The sequence below is a fragment of the Acipenser ruthenus genome, chromosome 2, assembly GCF_902713425.1.
Source record: "Acipenser ruthenus chromosome 2, fAciRut3.2 maternal haplotype, whole genome shotgun sequence".
NCBI lineage: Eukaryota > Metazoa > Chordata > Actinopteri > Acipenseriformes > Acipenseridae > Acipenser > Acipenser ruthenus.
In genome coordinates, this window is record NC_081190.1 from 29,227,745 (window position 1) to 29,248,930 (window position 21,186).

Genomic DNA, 21,186 nt, shown 5'->3' on the forward strand with positions numbered 1-21,186 from the left:
CCCACGACCCTCCGGTCAAGAGTCCAGAGCCCTAACCACTACTCCTCACTGCTGCCCTTAGTGAAGTTTATAAACTTCACTAAGCCCTTGTGCTATTGGGACCCAGCATTACTAATCTTTTCCCAAGCGGCAACACTTCACCTTTGGGTGCCATGCTGGTGATCACACCTCTACTAGTCTACTTACCGCAGAGGATTCACATCCAAACACCCAAAGAAGGTCGTCTAAATCTCTCTCAGTCACCGTCTCATCCAGGGACACTCCCAGCTTCCCATGCAAAAAGACAATATATAGGATTAGGTTTTTCTCTCACTTATAAATTAGACATTAATTTAAAATACTGTAGGATATGAAAAACTATACTGTGCAACATAAAATTAATAGATGGTCTGCTGAATGCCTTTTAAAAATCAGTAAGTTCACAAATAAACATTCACTTTCAGGAATCACTGTAAAAGAAATGTCCTCACTCCTCAAAACTGTTTCACTACCACTCAAGTTTGCATCAATACCCAGTACCACTCCACATGGTGGGTAATGCTCTCTGGGTCAGGTCTTATTGCTTAATTATAGAGAGATGGTCTTCAGTTCAAGTTTGACACAGAATTACAACCTTATTGCTATTGAGAAATGTGGAGCTTCCTCTAGGTCTGGATTTGATATGTTGTACGAGGTCACACAGCAGGAAGCGGTTAAGAATATCATCATCATCACCACCATTTGGGAGAGTTCATTCCACTTCATGACTTGCTTACCACATCATCACTGTAGAGCCGGAGGTTCATCTGACGCTGAGCAGCCCTGTCTCGGATCTCCTTGGCTGCCACTCCACACTGAATCTTCAAGGTGTCAAAGAACATCTCATGTTCCAGCTTGTGTCCAGCACGCTTAAGGCCTGCAAGGAAAAAATCAGAACAAAACAAGTGTTTATCACTACAAACTAAACCCCAGTATGAAGAATCTGAACACACACACCCCCCCCGCCCAAAATACAACGTTAAATGTTACTGGTTGTATAAACTCTGTATTTATCAGTTCAGAGAAGATTAATCATAACATTAAAAACTAACAAACGCTTAATAAATATATAAACTAGTAGCCAAATGTTGTGTTCTTCATTGTCTTCAATGTCAAATCAAACTTTATCTAATTGACTTCTTGTATTTGTATTATGGATCATTATTTTAGCTACATCTTTCAGCCACACCGAGTTCAGGTCAAGTGGACTTATCCAGCTCTTGTCAAGGCAAGTCAACAGTAATTCTATTCAACTTTATTAGGGGGGCAGGGGGTTGAAATATACCTTCAGACAAGATTAGAGTAGCATTGTGCACTCTCTTTGCAATGTGCTTCAGCCCCTGTGATCCATGGTAGATGGCATACATAGCTGCCATGTTCGCCAGCAGTGCCTGAAAAACAGAAGATCAGACATGAATACAGCTTGGCTTTTGATAGAGAAGCTTTCCGCATTGAAGAACAAGCAATATAGTTTCATACAAGTTGAAAATGTAAACATTAAGATTCCGTATGTCTACTAATAGTTTCTTCTAGTTTTACCTGATGAAAAAGGTGTATGAAGTTACAGAAGTATTGGTTTCTGCTTACCTGAGCAGTGCAGATGTTGCTGGTGGCTTTATCTCTCCGGATGTGCTGCTCTCGTGTCTGAAGAGCAAGGCGATACACCTCCTTCCCAGCTGCATCTCTGCAATACAACAGAAACTGTTATGCTGGGAATATATCATTTAGAGAACTTTTACATGGTTCAAAATAAGATATGCCAGGTACACACACCTGCTAAGGATACTGTACAACATTCTGTACCATGGGGTCAGTCATGACGGCTGCATCACGTTACATCTTCAGCACGTATAACATCTGGTGTTGGTCACTGATCACCATTTCAATGTACTAAGCAATAGATAAATACTGAAAGCAGATGAAACTCCTCTCTTCACAAACTCTCAAAGAAGTGGAAGCAGACATTGCTCAGAGCAAGGTCACCTCATTTCGAGGTCAAGAAATGAGATCGTAAGGCAATTAAATAGGGTTTTTTTATTTTAGATAAACCGTATATATATATATATATATTAGACAGAGTAACTGGAGAATGTGTACAGAGCAGAGGCTGTGCACATGGGTGTGGTGATGGAAATTGTGTTTCATTGAGTGATTACGTGTGATTGAAAAAGTGTGGAATGTGACCAGGTGGTAATGGAATGATTACCCTTGTTCACACCCTATAAAATAATAACAAAGGAATGAATGTTTGAAGAGGGTTGTTTAGGAGAGTTAGGAGCAGAGAAGGAGTGTGCTTTGAGTAAAGAGGGAGTATGTTTTTGTTCCTGTGTTTTGTGTTTATTAAAAGTGCACAGAAAGCGCTGAACTATATAAGAGTTTTGGATTTGCTTGAAATATTAAACAATCTAATTTGAAATGCAGTTAATTTTACTTTAAAATGTTTATATTAACCGCGACCCTGTAAAGGAGTAAGCGGTTAATGATAATGGATGGATGGATGTTTATATTAAACCCTTGCATTATGCAAAGTTTGGCATTCATCATTCTGTTTAGTAGGTGTGGGCCTGTTCACACGGTCAGCTTTTGTTCACAAGGTCAGATAACAAAGAGCATAGCCGTCACGAACAGGAAGAGAATGCCTCCTCTTCATGGAGAATTTTACCAAACACTAGGGCAGGAAGACAACAGTTCCACTGACTGACAAAAAGCCCAAGTAAAAGGAATGGGTCCACCCCCCACCACAGGGCACGTACTTCTGACAGTTCTAGGTTAATGCCAACTCTAGTTTAGATGTAGACATTTCAGAGAGTCACACCGTTCCGAAGATTGTTAATTGTTATTCAGTTTCTATCCCACAAACCACAACTGTGTGTGTGTGTGTTAGGAACAAGCGAGATCTGGTTCCAGCTCCCCACACAAACAAAAAAATCTACTGGTATGATCATTCTGAAAAGTGGTCTCTGTTCCCATTATTACTGTTAAAAAGTAGGCCTAGAAAAAACAGGCAGTGAAAGTGCATTCACAATGCAGAATCAAATACCAGATTAACACTGAAAGTAGGGGTTGTGTGTGAAACTGTATATGGTTCAGTGAAATTTCATAAATATTTATCATTACTTAGGTCAGCTTGAAGAATGGCTCTGCATTTTAAAAAAACATATTAAATCCCAAATATCCTTTTTGTACGTCCTATTTTGCAACCCACCCTCTTACCTTGTGACCCCCACCATTCTCCCGGGCATCATTCTAATCAGGCTTCCTTTCACCCCAAAAAAGGCAGCATGGGGCCCTCCGTAGCAGAGCGGCACTCCGAACCTCTGTGAGCTCCCCAGGGTGATGTCCACCCCAAACTCACCAGGCGGTCTCAGGACACACATGGCAAGCAGATCAGTCGCACAGCATGCCAGTGCCTAGGGCAAAAAAAACCCAAAAAACATTACAATTAAAATGAGAAATGGGAGTTTTGTGATCAAAAAGCATCCCAGGGGGCATAATCTAAGGGGAAGGCCTATCAGAGAAATCCTTTTGAACACAAATCAGACTCCTTAACAGTCCACACATTGTCTTTTCCCAGGTTGATTGTCAGGGTTTACAATGCATATAAGATAACAAAGAGAAAGGGGAATTAATCCAGAAGCAGTACTCTACTAATCACTTGGAAGTACTTCCAAAGCATTCAAATACGCAGCAAGAAAAACAGCGGTTAAACCCATGGAATCAAGTATGAAGCACTGACTAACCCCAAACATTCTAAGAGAGCAGCTCATCACAAAGACTCCATCAGCCCTTTTCAAATCATCAGACAATGTGAAGAGCTCCCTCTGTTAGGTTCAGCGCTCCAGTTTATAGATCAGATCAGTATGGTTATAGAAATACTTAAAAGAAGCCTTAGACAAATATTTTGACAAGTCAGTAAAATGTCTTCATGTGATAGATCATAGTTTCTGGGTTACTACAGGCAAGCTTGACGAGTATGAAAATTGTCATTATTTTGCAACACCGTTTAGATACATTTTGGCTTGATATTGTTTAAATGTTGTATTGGTCATGAAATTTTCCAAACTTTGGAGCATCAGTATATAAACAAGTCTTTGATGACCAGTTTTACAGTTTCATGGTTCTCACCCCATTTTGATGCGCTCGGTCTACAAGTCCTGCAAAGTCCTCAACTCTTCCCTCTGTATCTGGGTACTGGAACAGCACACCAGAGACATCTTTACCACTGAAATCCATCTCATGGGGATGCTTCAGCTCTGTGATCACTCCAATGTAGCTACCAGACAAGATTCAAAATTAGATGGTAGGCACGCACACACACACACACACACACACACACACACACACACTACAGTACCCTCCAACATGTGCTTTTCTTCCATGCTGTGCAAGTAGTAAATAAAAGCTGGGAAACATCTAATCAGAAACAGCGGAGAAAAGTGATTTGTCATGGAGTCCTGAAATTTAGATCTGCTCACATCAACTGTGGTCCATAGGATGTGCTTTAAGTTCCTAATTTACAAAGTTTCATTAACTAGCATCTTGGTGATTTAACAGTTTAGTTGTGTCAAGCATAGACTGCATGCTGAACTTAGAACAGTGAACAAGCCAGTAGATGCAATAATTGAAGAAAATTGAACACACAACCAGCCTCTGAATAATTCAAAATCACGACGGACAAAGTGTCATTGTGGAACAGATCATTTGGCAACTCTACCCATTTCCAGTGCTCAGCAGCTAATACTTTCCTTACCACTGCTGTTTAGTCACTCAAATGACTTTATAACCACATTGTATTAAATCACTATAGCCCTATAGGATAATAACCTTGGTTGAATACAAATAAGTTCCAAATATACCCTCATCAAGCATTCATCAAAATATCATGGACCATTTTTATTGTGCTTTGAATAGGGATAATGACCATTAAAAGCTAAATATTTGAAACTGTGGTTGATGGTTCATGGGAGTTCATTGGGATACACATACAAATAATGAAAAGGGCACTTCTTACTTGGCTCTTGTCTGCACCACTGCGATTGTCTGAGGGTGGCAGCGTGGGTCGATGTAAAACTTCATTTTCTTATTGTGCCTGGAGTTAAAATAATTACATTTTAGTCTACATTCTGCATTAAAGCATATTTCTATCAGAACAGGAAGCAACTGGCACAGATAAGAAAAAAAAAACTCAATATACAAGTTCACTTTTAAAAATATACAATAACCGAGTCTTTAAAGAAAAACAAAAAAAGCATTTTGTGGTTTATTTTTGTTTTCCTGATTTCATTTTCCCTTGGGCTCAAGTGAAGCAATGTTTTCCTGCCACAAGGCTATAAATTCACTTCTTGTAATAAAAGTAATAGGCCCACGTGTGCCACACATTCACGTTTTATGCTTCAAAATGTAAAACTATGTGGAATCAGGTGGGTTCATATTTATAACAGGAAGAACATTTCCCTTAAACTTGCGAAAGCATAAGACCTAAGTTTTTAAAGGCCTAAAAAACATAAATACTTTTAAACCATTTGATAAAAAAAATAAAAAAAATCATTGTGATTCTGACTTTGCCCGTTTCCACAGAAACACATCAATCTGCCAAAGTGAGCAATGAACTGTGGGATTGTAGTCCTGGGCAAGATTAAATGACAGCCTAATGGTTAATTACATTGGTTTAACATTGACAATTTGATAAACTCTGCCAATTCCTCTGGTGTATTTTATAAAACTTGTTTATAAACATATTGGGTGTGGCTGTTAACTGTGACAAATTAGGCTCCATATAAAAAGATGCACAGTACCATAACTTAGTGTGGCTGTATTTCTGGAAAGTTAGCCCATGACCTGGACTGTGCTGATAAATAAACAGGTTCAGAACCAGTTCTCTTAGCCACTGACAAAAAATGCTTCATACAATACCAGACACACATACACACATACACACAATCAAATTCTATTTTATCAAAGTTTAATTTTTTTGGTAAATTTGGTTTTGTGCAGATGCCAAAAGCCCCATTGCAACCATTCTGGTACTGGTTTCACTCTTTCTACACGTGCTCAGCACAGGTTGTGAGGGGAAGTGTTATTTGATTACATCCCTCAGATATAGCAATTAGCTGAACAGTTCTAGCACTATCAGAGTTTCTACACAATTATCAAAGGCTATCCTCCTGGATTCATTCTACTGTAACGTGGATCAATGATACACAGGATATGTGAACACATATGAATTGCACTGTATTTGCACTGTGTTGTTGGTCTTAGTATGTCTGGATTTATATTTTCTCTCTAAGCCAACTGTTTGTTTGTTTTTTCCCAACCACATGGCAAACGCAGGATACAGCCAAATGAAGCTAGTCTCTTTAAAGTGAATACATGCTACCACCACTGCATTCCTAGTAGTAACTGTACCTGTGACACAGCTGCATGGCCTCAGCCGCTGCAGTACCTTCATCCAACAGGGAGGCATTGGCCACATCCATGCCTGTGAGGTCACAAACCATCGTCTGGTAGTTCAGCAAGCTTTCCAGGCGCCCCTGGGATACTTCAGGCTGGTATGGAGTGTACTGGGTAACCCTGACGGATGACAGCAAAACAGTTTGTAAAAAACAATATTAGTCAAAACCTCTTAATAATCACTCGTGTAAATAAGTATCACTTGATAAAATGGAAGTCAATGGGTACAATCCCAATATCACTTTGGTCATCACACTCTGGTTAATATCTCTCACATTAAACAGTCATACAACTGATTCCACTCCTCTAGGCTAGGATAGGAAGGTTTACATTTAAGTACATTATATTCAGAACATTCAAATACTGTGCTGCATGGTACGGTAGAAAAATCTAGCATCCATAGCAATGTGTTTACAGCCTTTTTTTTTTTAAATTAAAATAATGTGTTGTAGTGTAATACTGTATACTGAAAATGTGTGTTGCATCAACGCTTTTCCTATGTTTAAATGCTTATTTTGCCAGATTATTGATGAACACTTTGTACCCCGTCCCTTCAAAGTGATATTAAATAGGTTTGACCGTATACTTGAAGTATTTTGTAAAAGCTTGCTGAATACAAGCGTTTACAAAACTACTTAAGGACAGACTAACTCTTACTAAAAATATGTATTTTATTTAGTGAAAGCTTGTGATAAAAAACAAACAAACAAAAAACACAATAAAAAAAACACACACACAACATTTAGGACCAGGTATACTCCATTTTATGGGAATGGGAATACAATTTAAAAGTTACAAGACCAGTAACAAGCAACTGTTCATTTAAGGACCCCAAGGCGTACCCAAGTTGTTTGTTAACAGTTTAGTAAACGTTTGATTATCCTTGTCCCCAAAAAATAAACACACAAAGAACTGGACCCATTGACTGTAGATAGACTGATTTAGACTTTACCCTTGGAAGCAAATATATGGACCATCGACAACCTAATAAGGCAAGTTTTACAAAAGTGCCAAGGTATGGCACCACTTGTACATTTCCAATAGGAGAGAGCATTCTGATGTTGTGAAAAAACAAACATTCACAGCAGAGGACTAAATTTGGCAGGTAGATAAGGCACCAAAATAAATATATTCTAGGACCACCACTGTGGGGTCATAAGTCTCAAGTCAACCCTATAAAATTGGGTAACTCCACTATGCCTGTTGCATAAAGACTTGCAACTGAGAGCAGAGTGAACACCCCCCCACCCCGGCAATTTCTCGAAGGAAGTCAGCAGGCACAAACAGCTACTTAATCACAACAGAAGCATTTTTTCTTTTTCTCCAAGGTCCCTTCATGAAAACACCTCTGCTATATTTAGGTAATGCAGTACAGATTTCTCCCTGAAGCAAACATTCTTGCTACCTTCTTGTCTGAGTTGCCATTCATGTAATGGCAATGGGGTTTGTTAGGGCAGTTTCTAGGATACCATTTAGGACTGTGACAAAAGGGGAAAAGAGGGCATGGTGTAAGGGGGTAGGGGCTCCAACAAGGAGTAAAATGTATCCCAACAATACTAAAGCAAACAAGTATGGTATTTGAACAGCTTACCCAAAGTCACACATATTACAGCATATCTTTATATAACTGCAGAATACGTTCGTTCATCTTCACCCTTCTATATTGTAAGCAATGCAGAACGTGTTTTTTCTTTGGTCTAGTATGTGACCCTATGAAGGAATTTTTTGGACGCTAAATCTAGAAAAATAAATACAGCATTCTGTGTTTGACGAGAGTCGGGATGCTTTACATTGCTATAGCAAGGAGATCAGTAAGGAATACAATATTATCGTTAGTTTATAAAAAATATTTTTGCCTTTTTTTTTTTTTTGGGTGGTGTGTCGACTTGGAAAGGGAGAGCACAAGAGAGCATGTTTTTTTGTTTTGTTTTAGTTAATCACTGGAAATATATATCATGTGTATGCAAGCTGTTTGTTAAGTACAGTATATTCCATCTGCAGTGTTGGAATTCATATATACATGTCCTGTTTCTCTTTATTTGCTTCGCAGCTATGCTGTTTATGGTCAATAATTGTTTTTGTTTTTATAGCAAGACCACATTTTTGTACAGTAGTTCAAACTGACATTACAGTTAAACTGTAAGGTTGTAGTTAATCCATGTCCCATAAAAATCAGCATTAAAACTGTGTACAACATTTATTGAAAGTACTCTCGACTTCAAGGTAATGTTGCATTTTACACACAGTGTCCAAATTGGAGAGTAAAATGACTTCATGACCTAAAACATTATCTGGATCACTGGGTGTTCCTATCCTAATGGCTACACAATCACTGTTTTCCAGATATTCCATCATGTGACACTGCCAGCACACTGTTCTAATGGATACAGAATGTCCAGTTACAGTCCCTGTTGCAGCTGCGTATACATGCCAGACACCCACTAACATTCCCCTTTCAAGCCTGGGCTCTTGACTTCCTACTTGGCTAAGTAAATGGCAGCTAACTCACCTGGGCCTTATATAGTGCACGGTCACTCACATGGCATATCAGATCGTACATCTCCTTTGCTTAGTGTGCCTCCTTTATTTCCCAGTTGTTTCCAGTAAAGTGATACTGTTTGTTATAATAAGAATATTTCATACAGCTGGCAGATACATACACATATACAGTGTGCTCCACTTAATTGCATATCGAATAACTGCATACTCTACTTAACTGCATAGTAATTTCTGGGTACCAAAAATGTACTATTTGTTAACATGGTATTGCACTCTGCTCAAAACGCAGATCTGATAATTGCATAATTCGCTTCATGAAGGACAGCCAGTTGATTTCGCACACGCCTGTAGAATTAGTTCTGATATTTGCATTGGTTGAGGAGTTGACCGCGTGACCACAAGCAACTTGACTTGCCATTACGGTGACTTCTAAGAGGAGGTATACCACACTTACTCAATGAGTTGAAGTTTAAAAATAGTCAGAAAATAAAGTGAATTGCAGCTGAGTTTCCCTGAATTCAGAACAGGCAGAAAATCCCTTTAGAATGGCAGAGCAGCAGCAATCGAGGCAGAAAACACAGATTAGGGAAAGCAGAAGTGACCCTGAGCAAGTCACTTAACCTCCTTGTGCGCAGTCCTTCGGATGAGATGTAAAACCGAGGTCCTATTGTAAGTGGCTCTGCAGCAGCAGTTGTTGATGCATAGTTCACCCCTGTCTCTATAAGTCGCTTTGGATAAAAGCATCTGCTAAATGACTTAATAAGTTAGTAAAACAAAAGACACAAACCATCCTGAGTTTTCCAGCAGGTTGCGCTGAATGGCCGGTGGCACTGAGCAGTTGTAGTAACCCATTCCAATGTAGGACCGCCAGATCTTGTTCTTGCTTGCTATCTTGTATAGAGTTTCTAAAACTTCGTTCTCACCTACAAAAAAATACAATAACTTAATGTTAGTAACACTGGCAGTGCTAATAGTATGATCAGCACATGCGTGCTGTGAAGGAGGATCTGTACCATGAACCACATCATACAGACTGAAAAAATATACCATGCTACAGCCTTCAATTGCAAAATCAATGAGGTGTCAGTATTGTGAAAAAAAAAAAAAAGGTCACCTTGATCTTTCAAAGATCTTTCATCATTGAGGGAAGTGATTCAGTATTTGAATGTCAAGTACAAGGCGTTTCACTGGATGGACACTGCTTTACTTCACCATACTTTGCAGATTTCAGAAAGGTCAGTAAATAGCCATGACCTATGACCTTAGATTCCATGCTCCTACAGGTTCAAGTTCAGGTTATGTCACGGCCCTTGGGGGCGGCGCACAATTGGCCGAGCACCGCCTGGGTAGGGAGGGCTTAGGTCGGCAGGGGAATCTACGGTTCACCAACCACCAGCGACCCCTGTGGCCGATAGGACGCCTGTGGTTCTGCAGTGGAGCCATCAGATCCCTGTTGTTCTCCAGCACTATAGGTCTGGTGGCCTCGCTTTCCGATTTCCTGAAAGACTATTTGTGCTTATCAAAATTGCTGAACGTTTACCAGAGCCAACACAAAAACAGTTAAGTGGAAAATTAAATTAAAAAAAAAAAATTTCAAAGCAAACCGTTCCAGACATTCTGAAAAGAAAAGATGCCTACTTAGAAGCAACAGAAAACCACCTGAACCCTGCATGCAGGTGCAGTATGAACAAGTGGACGTCTTTCTGTGGGAATGGTTTAAACAGACTTGTGCTAATAACAGGGAAAGATGTTGCTGAGGCATTGCTGTGCAGGGGGAGGGGACTTTATTTTACACATTTTTATTTTAGTCATGGAGACGTTTTATTACAATTAATAATAACTGCCAATATTTAAACCCCTCTGTTGCCCTTTACAATAAGTTTACAATAACTGATAAACATGGTAAAGCTTTCACTATTCATAAAACAAAACAGAAACACATTGGAGGAGATGGTTTGGTAATATTTGAACCCACTCTATTCCACAAACCTGGGGCTCATTACAGAGACATGATGAAAAACTTTAAAGAGAAGGGGATCAAGGCAGAGGGGTGGGGGTGCATTCGTATGGGAAACAGCTCGCTAGCAATAAAGCATAGCCATCTGACAGGTTATGATTAGGTTTTTAATCCTTAACTGAATGCATGTGCTCAGCATTTCCTGTTAATGAATGAAATAAAAAAACAAAAGGGGGGGGCTTTAGATTACTTCAACTTTCAGAAATGCAAGATTTCATAAGATACAACAGCTTGCAAACAGTAAGAGCACCTGAAACACCCGAGATATGTAGCACACACTTGTGCAACTGGACTGCCTCTCGTATGACCCCCTATTGTAATTGGTTGCACAAATGGTTGCACAGTCCTTCATTAAATAGGGCCCAAGAGCCAATCAGACGGTGTTCACATGAAGTTTCTTGCCGATTCATGAATTTTCTGTGGGGATAATAAGCTGTCTTTGCTGTGAATAATTAAGGTAAAAACAAAACAAAAACAAAAAAGACACCTTTGTTAATTAGATGTTTCTGCTCAATATTAGTTATATCAACTATAATATTTAAGCACAAGCTTAGCTTTCAAGACCTCAAAACTATTTACATGTACACATACATCGGATGAGACTTCAGGAGGTCTTGAAATCTAGTGTCCGTATATATCACAGTTAAATTAATAAACATCCTGTACACTTCAAATCTATTATTAAAGACACTTTGGGCCTCATTCACTAAACAGTGGTAACGTGTTTTTTATGCAGTAAGCCCCTTTACTGCGTGCTTTGTACACCTGCTGTATTCACTAACCAGTGGCAGGCAACCTAGCGTGTGGAAAAAAGCGTGTGGAAAAAGTACCGTGTCCGAGTCATTTAAATATAATGAATAATGTTAATGTGTGGAAATGTATGCAAATTACGTCACAAAATACAGCGAGGGAGGCATTTGATATGCAAACCACATTCACTTAAGGGCGCCAAGGCCAGTTTCAGACGGAGCCGAACTCAATTGAAATTAAGTACGCGTTAGAGCCGCACTTCATTAAATTCGATGAACCAATTGATTTCATACTGGCGAACCGAAAGTGTATCGCACTTACTCCAAAGAAATCTCCCACAGTGCATCGTAAAGACAAAACAAGCAAGTTAGTGAGGCATGTGTTTGTTTGCATTCAATATTACAAGTGAACACTCTCAACACTCACATAGGCCGATCATTCTGTAATCTGACACAGATTCAAGTGATACCACACGGCAGATCATTATTTGGAAGTTGAACAAAACAGAATGCCTAATGACAACTGCACTACTTTCCGCAAGTCAATCTGCTGCAACAGGCGTACATTGGTCTTGTAGACGCTTGAACAGACAGGCTGGTGGAACCATGTGTGGGCTACATACGACAACACACGACTCAAAAAAGTATTCAGGTAACATTTTCTACTATTAACTGTGTAGCATAAGGACTGTACAGGACCACAGAGCAAGAAAGAAAAAAAAAAAGTCGTAGGCCTATATGGGGGGGGGGGGGGGGGGGGGGAAATAAATAAAAAAAAAAAAAAAGTAGGCCTACTGTGTACATTAGCATTAAGTGCAGCTTAGTTCAGTTCGCCACTGGAGCTCCTTTTCAAACCAAGGTGCACCAGAGCCGCTCAGAGCGGCAGAGGAAGGCGTGCTAGCTTCAATAGAGCGTTGAGGCGAACTTAATTGTTTCAGGCGGTGCTCTACTCATGTACTTAACTGGGACTTAGTTAAAATGTTGTGCTTCAATTGAGTTAGGCATGCCTCTAGAGCATCCATCTGAAACTGGCCTAACTTTACTAGGTGCCTCAGTGTGTGTTAAAAGTACCGCTTATTGAAACCAGGCGGTGTCACAGAACCAGCAGAAGAGCTGCACAGGAGAGCGAGAAGAAGAGTCAGGGAGAGAGTATTTCAGACCAGGCAGACAGTACTAGGGCTGTTTGAGGAGGATGTAATAACTAGATACATACTGAGCACAGATCATATTAGCCTTATATGTAGGGCCCCGGAAAATTCACGATATCACCAAATTTCACAGAAATCGTGTATTTCACTGCCTATGAAAAACATACATTTTATTTTCCTTACAATATTTTACATTATTCCCCTCCCCTTCCCCTCCCCTGTTCATTCCATACTTTTGTCAAGTAGAAGCAGCGCTACAGTAGCTGTACACGGTCCGGCGTCAATGCCGTGCATTTGGTTACTACGGCAACAGGGTCAAACAAATACCAGCTTCATGATTGGTGAATTTCTCATTCTGTACAATGACATAACATGCGAATCAGAGGTCGGACGTTTAAAAAGGTTTTTTAGATAGTGTTGATTTATTAGCTTGCAGTGTATGAATTACATTAAAAATGCAGACAGCTGACAAATAAAAAAAAAGCTAAATTAATTTCAAGAAGATTGCGTTCAGAGCTATGAAAAGGGGATGTTGCATACAGATGGTGGGACTCTGTTTTGCTCAACTTGTAATGTGTCTTGAATCATCGAAGCAAAGGCACTACTGACAAGCATCTTGACAGCACAGTACACAAAAACAAGATCAAACTTGAAGTTCAGGCTAAACAATTACCGAACAAGCAGGTCATAAATCACAGGATTGTTTACAGAGAGCACAGGAAGTGGAGAAACACGTATTGTCAACATGTTCAACATGTCAGTGCAGCGAACATACTGATACAACGGCTGGTCACTTTTTTTAATGAAAAGAATCCCTAATTGTGGAGCCGTGCCTCACAGTGACACCCAGACGAGAGCATCTCGCTAAAGCGTCTTTTATAAAGAAACACAAAAGCTTCGGTTTTGTCATTTCAGGTTTACTGTTAAGGTTTCTCCTGCATTTAATATTTTGGGATTAAAGGCAGCAAAATAGTCTATGGGAATCACACGGTCATTGTAATTAATGTGTCAACATAAGTTTTAAAAGGTTTACAAAACTCGAAAATGTTGCTGAATATGTATGTCATTCAGGGTTGTTTTTAAAAAATCTGTTTTATCTGCTTGTTACTTTTTTTTTTTGCAGCCAGCGACTCTTGTTTCCATGTGTTGAATTCTGCGTGTTGTGACAACTTGCGAATTAATCATTTAGCTCGCTTTATTTGTGCATATAATTAGCTTGGTGAATAGAGCTTCCTCTGGTTCATTTTTGCATGCGGTGTGGCTTCCCCATGCCACAAGGTAATTCTGGTAATTAACCACCGTTTAGAGAATGACGCCCTTTTAATCTGCTGCAACTGAAGCAGCATTTTTTTTGCAGTACGGCATTTAATGGGTTAATCTGAGCCTTCAATAATTTAAACAATGCTTGCCTGGAAAGACTGACAACATATGGCCTACTTCCCGATGATTAGATATCTAGTTTAATTGACTGTGCCACTGGGACGTTATCTGCCTGTAGAGATTTGACTGCTCCAAGCTTGCATTCTGTGGCAATACTTCTTTCTGAAGGAAGTTGTGGATGCCTTAGTTTTTCAAGATAAACTGAAAATAGCTTGGGATTTTAGCCATATTAACATCATCATCATCATCATAATAATAAATGCTTCCATTGCATAGTCTGGGATTTGCTATCTCTTTGTTGCACTGCATTGTATATGTTGCAGACCTGATGTAGATGCCAAGCTACAGAACAGCTGCTCCCATCATGACCTTTAGAAGCCCTTCGTCTCTGATTTTTTTTTTCCAGTTGGCAGCACACAGCATTCTGACCGGAGGTTATAGTGTCAGGTACCACCTTGTTCTACAGAGGAGATACTTTCTTACTAAGCAGACGACATTCTGTAAACTCCAGTGCACAGTGCAGACCAAATATAAAAATATAACTGACAGAGACAACAAGTGGATTTGGTTGTTGCTAGCTGGTACCATTTTATTTTCAACAGTCCCACTGAAAGCAGAATCACTCCAGCACTAGCAGCAACCACTACTAGCCCGATTCCTGAACACTGCTACAGGTAAATGATCGGAGCTAAAGAGGGAGTTATAAGGAAAGCTTTAAAATTGTTTTCTTGTTATCCCCGGCTGGGGATATTGTGTAAACCAGTGGTTTTCAACCCCAGTCCTCAGGGACCCCTGAGTCTTCTGGTTTTCATTCCAACTAAACCAATTACTTAACTAAACCCTTAATTGGGCCTTTTTAATTGTTTTCAGCTCTTACCCAGTTGGATATTTCAACATAACTTTAAAATGTTATAAATAATTTGAAATCTCCAACTTTTTAGGAGCTGAAAACAATTAAAAAGGTCTAATTAAGGGTTTAGTTAAGTAATTGAGAGCTCAGTTGGAATGAAAACCAGAAGACACAGGTGTCCCAGAGGGCCGAGGTTGAAAACCACTGACAAACAAGGGCATGTGGTAGAGCAGCCGGGGGTCTATGGTGGTCAGGAGGCAGAAAGGAGACTCAGGACTGAAGAACTGCAAGTTGACTTTTTCTTTAAATCAAATTATAAACAAAAACACAGCTCACCGAGCCAAAATAAAAAATAAAAAAGATTACATGAAACAGATAATCACTCACCCAAGTCTTGCAAGTCATCACGGTGGGTTTTTAAATAAAAATACAGCAACGTAAAATCATTTCTCACTGATCGAAACCCATTAAGTACCTCACAGCATAGTCTCTAAATAAACAGCTTGCTCACAGCTGTATCGCAAATATACAACAAAAGCCCTGCCTATGTTTTAGTCAGCAACCAGGATAACTGCATTGCTACCCAGATCTTTCAGTAGCTATCTGAATCAACTTTCACAAGGCTTGCAACATAAAGGGAAGCATTGCCCACATTCCTCCAAAATTCCTCCAGTGTAAAACAATATAAAAATAGGTATGGCAATTATCTCCCCAGTCCAGAGCAATGTAGTACAGGCCGTGTCTCAAGAAGTAATCCCTAGCATGCACTGTCAGGCAAGCTTTCCCGTGCTGAATAAGCGAAAGCCGACATTGACCTTGCTAAGTTTCACTAGCTCAGCTCCTTGTACAATGCAGCTTCACAGAGCCAGCAGCCTGACTCAACGAAGGGCAAAGTTCATTGCTCTCTCATAGCACTGCCTCATAAGGATGACACCAACAACTTAATATCCACACTTCAGAAATCCAACTCATTCCATTTAAGTGGAGGCATTTAAAACCCCTACAGAATAGGATGCATAAAACAGAGTTTAAAAAGGACAACTGATTATTATTAAACATGTCTCCATTACCCTTATTCCAGCAATAGAAGTTCCAGTTTTTTCTTTAAGCAAAGGTTCTGTACATATTAACATGTTAGAATGAACAAGTGAGGGGGGATGAGAATTCATTCCACTTAAAAACAATAGATGTTCCATTACACCACTTTAAAAGGCGTTTCACAGTGGACTGACTAATCATTACACTGATAAATGCAATAGCCAAAATGCTTGTCTACTAGTTTCTTACAAATTGTTTTTAAATGCACCTGCTTTGAGCAGGAGCTTTTGCCTCAAATTCTTTTCTCCCTTCCTTTTTTTTTTTTATGATGTTCGCGATCATTCTGAACGGCTCAGTCATGTTGCTCCAATATTGAATCGAGCGCTTGTATTGTTTGCCAAGGTTTTGTTGATCACATGATCTCCGAAGAACCAGGAAGCAAAGAAACATGCCAAAACACCAAGCTACAAGCAAGACGGCAGACTGTCTAAAATTGAATTTGTCAATAAATGACGCATGAGAGCTCCACTGAGAACACTTAAACCCCCAAGGCGATTTTTAGAACATTTGATGAGATACACCTTAACCTTTTTAAAAAAAACTAAGTACAAACTCAGAAAGCCCTAAAGTGCAGCAGCTTTAAAGTTTCAAATGATTCTTTTGCAATTGTTATTACCCTTGCCTTATGTGGCTGTTATGTCACTGCAAAGTCTCATTTTAGCCAGGCAATGGAATGTTCTATTGAGGTTGCTTAACCCCATGTATTCTGATGCAGATTAACCCTTTAGTCCTGTGGTCCCGACGGATTTAATTCCCCAGAAATAAAGGTTTCAACTGGGGTTCACGATCATTATCCAACTGGAGCTCCTGATTGTTCAAGTTCCTAGAAATGCTCCATTATTCAATATCTATTGCACTTTAAGTCAAGCTTGTAAATCTTACTGTCAATTTAAATTTGTATACATCTGGAATTCCTTTCCAGTTCTAGGAAGAGACATGTGTAATGTGTGATATTTAAGTAACCACTATTTTCACTATATGTAACATTTTAGCATATAACCAAATACATTATGCTGTTGTCGAATACAGGAGACCCCAAAACAGAGGTTTTGGGGTCTCCTGTAAAATTAGTTGTAAAACAAGCAAGCTTTCCATGATACATTTGTTATACGTCTGGTCATATAAGGCTTGCTATAAATCGTCATTGCAACATTTTGAATAAATAAAATGCCTCAAACCCCTAATTATACTGCAATTGGCAGACTTGCAGGAATACACCCATACATCACGACCTAGAACAGAACATGTTAGCAAATAAACCGAGTGACAGTCAAGGTCTCAGAACTACTGCCTCAGAGCCAAGTACTGATAACTTTAGCAGTCACTGTAAAGTTGATGTTGCTGCAAAATGCAAGTGAGCAATGCAGATAATACTTAAAGATCAAAGACACGATTTCTATGTGTTATTGTGAGCCACAAGAAATATTACAATGAGATGTATCAGCTCAAAGTACTTAAATTGTCAACCATATTTTCTTCCCTGTAACAGTTCTCAGGCTTTGCAGTAGCAGCTATTCGGAGGGGGTGCTGCCTACTTCCATTTCTTCAGATGGCTAGCATGGAACACGCGAGTAAAGCCGTCTAAAACAGGCAAAGGCGGCATGCTTCCAATCCCCTTTTGCCTGTTTTAGCCAATCACCGGACATGTACCATCCCACATTGATGACCTCACATGCTAGCACTGACGAGAGTGCTGGCTGATGGAGAAAATGCTTTTAACAGTTTTTAATTGGGGTAAAGCGTTAAGAGAAGAAAAATGTTGTCAGTCAGAACAGAATAATAAGATTCTTCTGCTGCTGGTGGCTTAAAGGGACCCCAAGACTGCTTTTTTCTGCCCCCCCCCCCCCCATTTTGTTTTGACCACCAGCCGCCACTGAGTTTTTGCCAGTCAGTTTCAGCCATATTTGGAAAGGCAGCAACTCTGACAAACACCGATAGAGAGCTCATCGGAAGCGCTGGGTTGTCAGGTGTTTCCATATCCAACACTACACTGCATGAAGTTAGATATTACACAAGGAACCATCTTAAAATAACTGTGTCATTCTGGAGAACAGACATACGCCCTCAGGTTTCCTGAAGGACTTAACAGGTGGTCTTGTTTATTTGTTTGGGGTACCCCTTTTACAAAAAAAATGAATATGGAAAAGGCAAATCACAAAGCAGTGAGAAAAACTGTACTGCAGATTGTCACAAAGACAAAGCTTGTCTCACCACTACAGTGGAAGACTGCTTTGTGTATATTAAAATAGGTGTTTTACCAAAGAGGATTCCAGAATTTTCTGGGAACCCGCTGAGCAACCTCTGAGGCCTCCCAGGGGTACCCAAAGCCCATTGTGAGAACCACTGCTCTAGAACAATGTAAACAACGTGCAGACTTGTCACATCGAATCAATTTAATCCAGAACGCACAAGGTGGTCAATACCCGAGTGTTCAGGCAAGTGTTTCTTGTCCAACCCTGAAATACTTCAATTTATGTGAAGAGTTTAAATATTGGCATGCTCAAAATCTTAACACTAATAGGTGTACTTTAGACAGATTTTCTTTCTGTACATTTGATTTAACTGTCATAAATAAGCTGATATCAGACAACCTTTGATATTTAAGACACTGGTACCACATTATTATGTTCATAATCAACTATATGTATGCTTGTGCCAAACAATTACATTGGAGAAATGCTTACAATATCAAAAAGTGTTATCAGTCTGTGCATAAGATCAAAAGGTAACCTATTAAAGATAAAGATTGTTAGGTTATATGAATTTATGCTTTGCATGCCGTTATTCCCGAGTGGGGGCACTAATAGAAAGAAAACTCTCCTGCTCCGATCCATTTTTGGAGCTATGAAAGTAACCCTCTTTGTACTCGCATGTTGATGTTGCTGTGATGTAATGCTCGCGCTAACCAGATTGAACTGGACTGTTTTTATTTCTCGCAGGCGCTTCAGGCTGAACTTTCTACACTAATAATCGCTACACTCCTGGGTCATACACAAGGGGAGCTGTGGGACCGCGCGTCGCTTTTAACCAAAAACAACTCCAAATATGTCAAGTAAAAAAAAAAAAAAAACACGTGGATCATTGCACACTCTAACAAACTACCGTACACAGCCTGTATGCATCAAATTGCACTTGCTGTCCAAGTCTTATTGCTCTAACCCTTATGACACTTCCTAAACATGAAGTGAAGAGAACTGTATCTATATTTTCAGTTTTCACGTTAGAAAATGTTATAATTTTATAATAATTTGTCTACGCTGTGTGTGTGTGTGTGTGTGTGTGTGTAATTACACACACACACACACACACAGTACTATGAATAAATTCCTGTGTCAAAGTACGGGTATATTTGTGTAGTACTGTTGAGTTACATTTTGTAGGAAGTGACACCTACTAGATATACCGGCGGCACTGATAGAATTGAGATATGTCAAAGTATGCAAAACTATACAATGTGAACAAAGTAAACTATCCGTGCTAAGATTTTGGAAATGGGCTAAGAATCACAGAACTTACAGACTGGGTCATCCATTTTCATACTCCGTCGTAAACGGATGCTTGATGGAACTGTTTTGTCAATTAATTCTTCAATACTCTGGAAACAAAACAAAAATGTTACTTTGTTTTCACAATACAGGGTACATTTAACTCAGATAACGCTATATATCCTGTGCCTGCAGTAATCATTTTAAGAAATAAAGTTATTTTGATCCATGTCCAAATGTACAAATACAATGCTCCTTCACAGACATGTTTTTTTTTTTTCAAAGATTATTTGTTATTTTAAACTGAAATGGATTTGTGCAACAAACTTCCAATGTAATGCATTTCCAAAAATAATATAATTAGTATTTTTTTTGTTTTGTTTTGTTTTGTAATTTCTTACCTCGAGACCCAAAGTGCCGAGCATTTCTCGTTTTTCTTTGTCGCCTGGTCCAATGTGTCTTTCGGAGAAATCATCATGTCGGGGTAGTATTTTATCAATCTGTCTTGAAGTTGTGGAAACAGCGTCGCTTCTTATTCCATTTACACTGATATACCTGATACTCTGAGACTTGTTTATCCCATCTTTTACGTGCCATCTCCCCATTAAAACACGTCCTCTGAAGCAGAGCTTTATGCTAGAGGACTGTATGCCAACAGCCCTGGAGATCAACCCCCAAGATTTTGCACACTTTTGCATTGTACTAGTTAAAACGTATTTTAAAATTTATACCCAGGAATCCCAACCTGTTTATTTTTAGTACGGTGCCGCTCATGTGCCGCAAAACTCTGAAGCCTTCCGCACAACTTTAGAAAAGCTGGTAGACAGCACGCCTCCTGATAAAACAAAGAACCAACCAATCGATTCAGCAAAGCTCACTGACGTAGGGACAAGCCCCCGTTAACTGCATTAAAGTTTTATTTCCTGCACATAACTTTTAAGCACTTGCGTGTGCTTTGTTTTTATTAAGCAAAAACAAAAAAAACAAAACGAAAACAGATTATTTAATTTACCAGACCTCAAATGCAATTACACATAATATAGCTAGTAAACAAATCACGTGTGTTGAATTTTATTACAAGGAAAAGACGTTTGTATAAAATATTTTCTGATTATTAGCTTCCAGCTACTACAGGACCATTACTGTAGGTCGGTAACAAACATCCGACATATGTTCAAACAAAGACGGATGGACAGGTTGCATTGCCACTTCTCTGTCATCTGCTGAGAGAACATGGATACGAGCAAGAGATAATACAAGGATTTAAAACAAACCCTACTTCTCTGTACATGTAGCACGGGGTAGTGTCTGAAAGTGGTACATCATCAAAATGTGATATGGTACAGAAACTTGATCCATGTAATGTACGAAAATTGTACGCTGTCAGATTTTGGTACAGATGCAATCAATTGCGATCTGAAGAGTGCTTTTCTATTGGCAAAAAGAGGAACATTCGAAAGAGAACTAGGCACACATATTTCCTATATTTTGT

General features: G+C 39.3%; 1 protein-coding gene across 1 annotated transcript in view; it reads right to left on the bottom strand.

Moving 5' to 3' along the window:
• Positions 1-20,544, bottom strand: part of LOC131698860 (glycine dehydrogenase (decarboxylating), mitochondrial-like) — a 34,017-nt gene extending 13,473 nt beyond the window's left edge. Inside the window, exons 1-11 of the mRNA XM_058993456.1 lie at positions 20,096-20,544; positions 19,726-19,804; positions 9,755-9,890; positions 6,424-6,588; positions 5,030-5,107; positions 4,144-4,291; positions 3,232-3,428; positions 1,606-1,702; positions 1,304-1,409; positions 756-895; positions 187-267 (exon numbers count right to left, since the gene is read on the bottom strand). Of these exons, the coding sequence (XP_058849439.1) occupies positions 187-267; positions 756-895; positions 1,304-1,409; positions 1,606-1,702; positions 3,232-3,428; positions 4,144-4,291; positions 5,030-5,107; positions 6,424-6,588; positions 9,755-9,890; positions 19,726-19,804; positions 20,096-20,392 (1,524 nt within the window). The 5' untranslated portion in view covers positions 20,393-20,544. The remainder of the gene's footprint in view (positions 1-186; positions 268-755; positions 896-1,303; positions 1,410-1,605; positions 1,703-3,231; positions 3,429-4,143; positions 4,292-5,029; positions 5,108-6,423; positions 6,589-9,754; positions 9,891-19,725; positions 19,805-20,095) is intronic.
• Between the last annotated feature and the right edge of the window lie 642 nt (positions 20,545-21,186).